The sequence below is a fragment of the Staurois parvus genome, unplaced genomic scaffold (assembly GCF_062004578.1).
Source record: "Staurois parvus isolate SC_StPar_1 unplaced genomic scaffold, SC_StPar_1.0 ptg001220l, whole genome shotgun sequence".
Lineage (NCBI taxonomy): Eukaryota > Metazoa > Chordata > Amphibia > Anura > Ranidae > Staurois > Staurois parvus.
In genome coordinates, this window is record NW_028319016.1 from 359,506 (window position 1) to 369,180 (window position 9,675).

Genomic DNA, 9,675 nt, shown 5'->3' on the forward strand with positions numbered 1-9,675 from the left:
AACGCGCTCTCCTGCGCGCCCCAGGGGGCGCGCACCCGGCGATCTCCGTGATCGCTGTGTCCTACGGACACAGCTGATCACGAGATGTGGTGAAAGGCCGAGCCCACCGGCCTTTTACCACGTGATCAGCGGTGTCCAATGACACGCTGATCACAGGAAAATGCAAGTGCCGGTTCTCGGCTGCACTTTCCTCACGCTGTCAGATCGTGAGGAAAGTACTGCCGAGAACCGGCAGTTGTCAGAGCGGGGATCGGCACCGATCATCAGGGCACTGATGATCAGTGCCCTGATGATCGGTGCCCAGCAGTGACCCCCGCATTTCCGATCAGCAGTGCGCCCACTAGCCCCGCCCACCCATTCCCAGCAGTGCCCCCACCTGTGCCCAGCAGTGCCCCCACCTGTGCCCAGCAGTGCCTCCACCTGTGCCACTCTGCAGTGCCACCTACCTGTGCCCAGAAGTGCCACCTACATGTGCCCAGCAGTGCCACCCACCTGTGCCCACCCACCTGTGCCCACCAGTGCCACCCACCTGTGCCCACCAGTGCCACCCACATGTGCCCACCCACCAGTGCTGTCCACCAGTGCCACCCACCAGTGCCACCCACCAGTGCTGCCAGTCAGTGCCACCAGTCAGTGCCCAGGGGTTGTGCCAGTCAGTGCCGCCAGTCAGTGCCGTCTATCAGTACCCATCATCAGTGTCACCTATCAGTGCCGCCTATCAGTGCTGCATATCAGTGCCGCCTATCCGTGACCCCTAATTAGTGCTGTCTATCAGTGCCGCCTATCCGTGCCACCTCATTAGTACTGCCTATCAGTGCCCTTTAGTGCTGCCTATCAGTGCCCATCAGTGCCGCCTATCAGTGCCCATCAGTGCCGCCTCATCAACGCAAATCAGTGAAGGAGAAAAAATACCTGTTTGAAAAATTTTATAAAAGAAACAAATAAACTTTTTTTTTTTTTTCAAATTTTTTGCACTTTTTTTAATTTATAGCGCAAAAAGTAAAGCGCCCAGTGGCGATTAAATACCACCAAAAGAAAGCTCTATTTGTGAGAAAAAAATGATCAAAATTTCATATGGGTACAATGTTGCATGACCGCGCAATTGTCAATCAAAGTGCGGCAGCGCTGAAAGCTGAAAATTGGCCTGGTAAGGAAGGGGGTATAAGTGCCTGGTAGGCAAGTGGTTAAACTTTGCCACTGAGTTTGCCATCGATGCACAACTGCTGTATTATCCGTCCCAAGACGTTTTCCCATGATGACTTTAACCTCTCCTATTACGTTACTTCAGGAGCAGGAGTGATCTAACCAGTTCCACCAACCATTGAAAACCACTGAGAACCCCAGCAAATATAGTCCTCCATCGCCCCCAATACTCAGGAGTGCATTTAGATTGCGCAATAACATCAGATGTATTACTAACTAACATCAGATGTATTACTAACGGCAACTCACCACCATCTTATGTGCCGACTGATTAGGATCTTTCTATCCCTTTCTCCTAGATTGTAAGCTCTAACGAACAGGTCCCTCTGTTTCCTCTTGTACCAAATTGTATTGTAACTGTAATGTCTACCTTCATTTTGTAAAGCGCTGTGCAAACTGTTGGCGCTATATAAATCCTGTATAATAATAATAATCTGAGAGTGGATTCAGTTCCAGTCGTTGCCTCCGAGTCCAATTCCAAATAAGATCAGATTAATTAGTGAGGTATCTCTGTGTATCAATCAACCTGGGGTGTCTCAGGGTCTCCCAAGATTGCTGTTTCAGTGCAGAGTAAATCGCCTTTAACACACTACCTTTTCTTCAGCCATGAAACCACACTGCTTTCCTTTGGGACAGCTTGTCACTTTCAAAATTGTTGCCCCCGTCACATGGGCTGTCACCTGGGTAGTCACATGAATGGTCACAGGGACGCTTTCACAGTCCCTTTCTCCTTCGGTGCCGCTGCCTCCTGCTCCCATGGATCCATTGCGCCTCAGCGACCCGCCACCTCTCTCAGGGGCACAGATCCGGGCTCCACCAATGCTACACCCGGCTACCACCAGGACCACCGACTCGGAGCCGCTGCGACGTCCAGGTAGGACAGGGCTCCGCGCGGTCAGCAGGGGAGATCAGAATAGGGCTACACTCATGGATTGTGGGTGCCTGGAGCTCATGTTGCTCATGGCGCCATGTTCAGGCCCCTCTCCCCATCTCTTCTCCTTTTTATTTTTTCGCGCTATAAAAAAAACTTTTGAGAAAAAAACTATATTCTGACTTTTTGCTATTAAACATGTCCAGCAAAAAAAATTTTAAAATCAAATTTCCTCATAAATTTAGGCCAAAATCTATTCTGCTCCATGTCTTTGCTAAAAAAAATCCCAATACGTGTAAATTAATTCATTTGTGTGAAAGTTATAGCGTTTACAAATGCGGTATATATACTGGGATTTTGTATTTTAAATTAGTAATGGCGGCGATCAGCGACTTATAGCGGGACTGCAGGACTGTGGCGGCATTCTGACACTGGGGGGGAACTGACTTGTGACAACAATACAGTGATCAGTGCTAATAAAAAGCACTGACACTGTAATAATAGCACTGGGTAGGAAGAGGTTAACATCTGGGGCGAACAAAGGGTTAACTGTGTGCTGTTTTACTAGGGGCTGTGTTAGTGCTTTCCACTGAAAGCACACTGCTATGCAAAGCCATGCAAAGCATTGTGCAGGAGCTGACGGGAGAGATCTGTATTGTTTACATACAGTTCTCTCCCTCCATTGACAATGCTCCGTGTCACCGGGTGCCAGAGAGTAATCACCAGTCAGGACCCGGTGATTGAATAGCGGCGCAGGTAGGGCGCGCACGCGGCTTGTGCGTGTCCTCCACCCAGAAATGCAAAATCACGTATATATACACGTGATTTTGCACACCCATGCTGACCTGTAGCAGTATTACTGCTATAGGGCGGACAGGAATATTGTGTGTTTCTCTCCATAGTAACTAATTTACCAACCCTCAAGCCTCAGATGCCCACAAAACTGCCTGTGCAAATGTACAAAAAATAAAAACCTGCAAAACGACCAAAGATGTTTAGCTCAAGCATGATGCAGTCTCAGGCATCTTGGGCATCTTTTTATAAACATATATAAAGTTGTAAAAACCTCATACTATCATTCTACATGTGAGAGATTGGATACAACTGCATTAGCATCTGTATACATCATAGAACACCGTAGAAATAACTGACCTGCTAAAGTATGACCAAAGGTAAGTATTTTCTACAATTTTGGATAGAGTAGGAGATAGGTAACCTGTTTTAAGGCTTTTATTGCTATATGTGCCCCATCTAAGAGATTTCTCTTTACCCCCTGTCCTGTACATACAAATGGAAGTGAGAAACAATGTTTCAAAAGTGAGAGAAATTCACTCCAAGAGAGTCATCACCAAAACATCTTTCCCCATTGAATGATTTCTCCTCTATTCTTGTTCCGGTGACAAAAAAAAGTTTGGATTTCCCTGACTTTCAGTCCCGTGTCAATGGTCACCAAGAGAATTAGAAAGGGAAAAAATCTGCCCTTTCAGACAGCTATAAAAAAACCCCATGTGCTATTGTATTCAAAAACTGAAAAGCTTTTGCATTTAATTACATTTTAAAGAATGCAAGTAGTTGTTGAATAATGCAATGGTAGGCATTTGGCAGCAGTAGCTTCAAAGCTATGGTGGTCAATGGAACACTGTTCAATGACCAACTGTAAATATTTCTTACAGGGCACTTCTCTAGAGTATCTCCTGTCCTCTGGAACTCCCTGCTCCAGTATATCCGGCCAGCTCCTACCCTGTCCATCTTTAGGTGATCATTAAAAACTAATTTATGCAGGGAAGCCTACCACACTTCCACCTAAGAACTGTACTTGAGTCACCTTCCTCAGATCACCTCCTGCAGCAATTACCTTTTGTACCACCTCCCCCTCCCTTTAGATTGTAAGCTCCATGAGCAAGGTCCTCTTATTCCTTCTGTATTGAACTGTATTGTGCTTGTACTGCCCCCCTTATGTTGTGCTTGTACTGCCCCCCTTATGTTGTAAAGCTCTGCGTAAACTGTTGGCTCTGTATAAATCCTGTATAATAATAATAATGATAGACACTTCAATAGCACCAAAGGTTTATTAGATCAAGACTGATAAAATCTACTAATTACAAATTTCAGTTTTTATTTGATATAAAGGGGTAGTTTGGCTTTAAACTGTAACAATGTCTATCCTATAATTTTTTTTATAGAGGTTTTGACATCCTTATTTCTCAGGCTGTAAATAAATGGGTTGATAGTCGGGTTAATGACGGCGAAGACTATACTGATGGTTCGGTCATAGGTTGGTGAGTAGATGGACCTTGGCCGAAAGTACATGAATATTACTGTGCTGTAGAAGAGGATGACCATGGTGAGATGAGATGAACAAGTGGTGAAGGTCTTTCTACTTCCTTGGGTTGACTTTAGGGTCAACACTGCTTTGATGATGAGTACATAGGACCCAAGGATTAAAAGCACTGGAGTAAAGATGTCAATGGAAGATACAATTAAGTCAGCTGTCTGCAAAGTGAATGACAAGCCAGAGCAGGATAGAATGATTATGACGGGATAGTCACAGAAGAAGTGTTGGATTACCCAACCACAGAAGAGCTGAGAAGAAGCCAGCCAAACGGTGAATGTAGAGTGGAGGCAAGCAATAATCCAAGAAAAAGCCACCAAACAGATACATGTTCTCTTGTTCATCATCAAAGTGTACTGTAGGGGAAAACAAACTGCACAGTAGCGATCAAAGGCCATGATGGTCAACAAAAAACTATCCATGTTGCCCACTACTGTGAAGAGAAAAAGCTGAAAAAAACAGCTTTGGACAGAGATGTGGGTGTCTCCAGACAAGAGACCATACAAGGCCCTGGGGATGATAATGGAGGTAAAACATACATCCAAAAAGGCAAGGTTCCTCATCAAGACATACTTTGGGGTGTGAAGTTGGTGCTGTGACATAAAAAGCACAAAGATGAACAGATTTCCTGTAATGCAGAGGATATACGCAGTCAAGAAAAAGCAGAGGGCAGGCATAAGAAGATGAGGCATATCAGAAAATCCCAACAGGACAAAACCAGAAAAAGTCTTATTTTCATGAAGCTCCATATGTATATTAACCAGTTATGTATATGATAAAAACACGTAGATTACTGGATGCAGCACATCTGAAGAAAGTGAAATTTGTTTTAAAAAAATAAGTCAAATAGACATAACACACAACTAACAAATTAAAGGGACTATGCAGGCCAAAGCCGTAAACAATGAAGGCCAAGTCACACATATAGAGTACTTATTGGGTGACCCAATGGAGATAGCTATGTAAGCTTTTGTGAGTGGCGTCACAATAGCCATAGCAATCCACATAGCTTCTATGGGGTCTGGGGGTGGATACGAGTCCCATTAAGGGAGCTGTAGGGAAAAATTAAACATAGAAAATGTTTAAAAAGTACAAATCCAGTATTGTTTTTTTCAGATTTGAAAAAGTTGCTGTTGACACTGACTCTGTACCTCTTGTGACATTTCCAAACAAGGAAATCTGACATCAGACGTACAGGAGGAAACCGCAGAATCGTTGTCTCTAGTCACAGGTCCCCTTTATAGGCTATGCAGTAAGGGCAATGTGTTTATCTGCCGCTTTAGTGTAGATTTATTGCCCTCTGGTCAACTCGGCCAGCACTGAAATTAGCCGCATATGTCTAAAGCAATCTTCTTCAGACTGTGAAAAGCCCAGTGACAAGGTAGCTGTGTGCAGTTCTACAAAAAAAGAATTTTAGGAAGTTTTAATTATGTAATAATATAAAATATTTTAAAAAATGAACTGCGCTAACAAAAAGTGAAGCAAATGTGGAAACATTTTTTTGAAAATGTGCTTTAATAGTTTTTCAAAAGTAAACGTTAATCAAATATTGTGTCCAGAAATCCAGATAAATTACTGAAAAGTCCACGTAATAAAGTTCTCTACAATGTGCATAAATGTAAAATCACAATTCAAAATCAGTTCTCCATCACCAAGATGTAGAAAGTCCAGGCTGGAACCACCACCAATGGAAAAGTCCTACCAACTATAAATTATCCTCTAAAAAGTAATTTATGAAGAAACGCATAGGGAGGAGCTACATGCTGATGTCATCGTGTTCCAGTGATCCTTGAAGTGAGGGTGGATTTGCAGTATATGCTGAGCAGATAAGGTTTTTTTTATTGTGCAGCTATCCATGTGAGTGTAATACTTAGTTTAATGTTTTTAAGATTTTACACTATGTGGGTTGTTTGCTTTCATATCTTCTCATGAGTGCTGCTGGTATGGTGATGGGAGGAGGATTTCTTTGAAGATGCCTGATGTTTCAGAAGAGTACCAACAGGAGAGATGTGTCCCTGGTGCTGTCTTTATCCATGAGCTCTATTGTATATGACTTATTTTTAGTTAGAGGATCATTTATAGGTTGTAAACCCGCATCTGTTCCATTGGTGGTGGTTCCAGCATGGACTTTCTACATCTTGGTGGTGGAGAGCTGACTTTGGATTGTGCTTTTACGTTTATGCACATTACAGAGGACTTTATCACATGGACTTTTTGGTGATTTATCTGGATTTGGATACAATGTATGATTAACATTTGTCTACTTTTGAAAGACTATTAGAGCGCATTTGGAAAAAAACAAATTCCACATTTGCCTCACTTTTTTTGGCTGAGCTCATTTACTAAAACACTTTTATTATCATTATTATTATTATACAGTATTTATAAAGCGCCAATAGTTCGCTCAGCGCTGTACATTACAATGGGAGACAGAACATGCAACAGTACAATAACAATACAATGTGATACACGAGGGGTTCGAGGGCCCTGCTCTTTCGAGCTTACAATCTAGGAGATATATCTCATAGTGGAGCTGCGGCTCTTTATTCATTTTTAAACATGTGCAAAAACATTTTTTTGAAAGAAAGAATATTCCAGTGGCGCATGCATCAATTAACAATATAAAAATTCCCCCCAAAAATATAATTATTATAAATATTGATAATACCGATAACCTAAATAATACAAAATAAAAGTACAAATAATTTAGTCCATCAAGTGATCACCACGTGAAAAAAAATTATGAATAATTCATATTATTTCAAAAAGAAACAAATCATTCAGTCCATCAAATAATCACCACGTGAAAACCTGTGCAAAAAATAAATTATATATATAGGAGTGGTGCTCCCCTCTCAGGGAATTTTTATATTGTTAATTGATGCATGCACCACTGGAATATTTTTTCTTTCAAAAAATATTTTTGTGCACGTTTAATAATTTAATGTGGTAGCATGGTATTTGAGACACCGATATAATTTTAAAGAGATGCATTTTGAGGAATTTATATATATTTAGCCCAGTTTTGGGAGTTTTCACACTTTAATAATTTTTATCTTAATTTTATGCAAGAACACAATTTTTTGTTTTGTTTCTGAATAATATAAAATATTGTGATGGTGATTATTATTATTATTGCTACTACAACTCTTACTGCTAGACCACATCTTTCAGCACTTGCTTGGTGTGGGGTGGGAGAGCATGAAGTCCAGTAGTTTATCTGTAAGTAGTAGTTATCTGGAAATGGTGTTTATGATAAGATCATGACAGTAGGGAGGTTGCCTAGGAGGACCCCAACAAAATGTAGCCAATAGGCCCCATCAGCTGTAGTCACACCCCTGGCTTCTGCATCTCATAAAGAACACTATGCAGCAATGATTGAATACGGTATAGCATCTATTTACAGTGATGTGAAAAAGTATGTGCCCCGTCCTGATTTCTTATTTTTTTGCAAATGTGATGCACTTAAATGATTCTGTGCAATGTAGATGTAATGTGCAATGTAAAACATTCAGCAATTAAGAAAGAATAATAAAAAAAAGGCATCAGAAAGTGGCAGTAGCACCTCCTAAAGGCCTGTCAACCAACGCTATACCACCTTCTGAAGAGCAATCCACTACTGTTGTCTGTCTCTGGAAGCTTCATAATTCAGATGTTTACCTGTCATTGGCCTGGACACAGTTCATATTGTCTGTAGCACTCTGTAATGCCAGTCCCCGTCCTCCAAGGACTGTACTGCAGTCTTATATGCAACATGTGGGAATGGGAACTGCTCAAAGCAATGTCTGAACCTCCATTGGTTTTATAGAACAGACGGGACACAGAGCTTCTTGTCACATCTGACAGTTGGAATCCTCAGAGACCTCAGCATCTCCCACATGGCACAATTATAGCTCCGAGCTGTCAGCTATGCAGGGAAGCTAAATCATTATTTGATTAGGAGAACAGTGAGTCCTTGTTCTAATACTGACATATAAATCCTAGATTTAGGGATGAGGGTCGGATTCATTGCTATCATGGGTCAAAATTTCTTTGACCTAAAAGTTTCAAGGTTTGCTGCCAGAAGTAATGAATAACCTATAATGCAGCATATTGCCTTTGCCCCAGGTCATCTGAGTTTTGAGATACAATAATGTGAAGGATCGGATAACTCAGCCCTTTTCTTTTAATAAAATTTGGGCTCACAGCAGCCTTATTGTCACGTACATTGGAACTATGAAGGGGGAACTGGCAATTCTGTTTAAGTAGAATTTTTTTCTAATTTGAAATTGGTTCATGTCCCACATGGCAGTGCCCAGCTACCCATGCCTTTAATTGACAGTAGCTGGATTAATAGACCTATAAATGACCAGAATTGCATAACAAGACTTGTCCCACATAGATTTCAATGGGGTTCACAAACCTCGTACTTTGATCAAAATTATTTGCAATTTGAACCCCGGCAGCTTCACGCATCCCTATTGATATTAACTAAGTGTGTAGCACTACTCCCGGAGGAGGCACTTGTATTTTCGCCAAGGTTTCCCCTTACTTCACCCCGCAGCCAAGCACAGTGTATTTTTTCAACCAAATGCACACACACACTTGCTCGTTGTCTTCAATGACCAGTCTAGGGCATGTTTGATTTTGGAGTTTTGTTTTAAAACTGGGAATAGGCATAGGGGATTCAGAAGGATACTCCAAAAATAGAACTATTCACATTGAGGACATCTAGCTGATCTCTTAGTTGAGCACTGTTGAAGTCCTGGCTGAAAGCAGATTGCAGACTTCTCTTAGAATTCTTGCAGCAATTAGTTTAGGGGTGAGCAAAGTCCCTTTTTTGCAGTAGTAGTAGTTAAAGGGCTTAGCTCCTCAGGTACAAGCCAGCTATGACAGACTGTGACAGCCCAAAGATAATGTAGCTAGGTAAAGTCCTTAGCAGTAGCAACAATTGGACAAGCTCTTCAGAACACTAGCTAGTGTTCCCTTTTCTCAGACACATGCTGACTATCAAGCACCAGAGGGGCAGCAAAGCACAAAGAGTCCCCAAATTTCTCAATGTCAGCACTCACAAGTCCCAAGGACAGAATGGTAGCCTGCTTCCAATCTTCCAAGTGAAACAATCCAGTTATACCAAACAGATCTTTGGCAGACAGCTTCCCTCAGTCAGCTTACTGTAGAACCAGGGTCACTCTCTCTAACTTCAGGCCCTCAGGTCAACCCACCTGAGGCTGGATGGCAGCAGGTGACAGGTGAGGAAAGTCTGTGTCCAGCCTGGCTTGGTGCAATC

General features: G+C 42.1%; 1 protein-coding gene across 1 annotated transcript; it reads right to left on the reverse strand.

The window, feature by feature from the left end:
* Nucleotides 1-4,234: 4,234 nt before the first annotated feature.
* On the reverse strand, nt 4,235-5,155 carry LOC149438087 (olfactory receptor 1L6-like). The gene has a single exon (XM_089660253.1). The coding sequence runs from the start codon at nt 5,153-5,155 to the stop codon at nt 4,235-4,237; it is 921 nt and encodes a 306-aa protein (XP_089516379.1).
* Between the last annotated feature and the right edge of the window lie 4,520 nt (nt 5,156-9,675).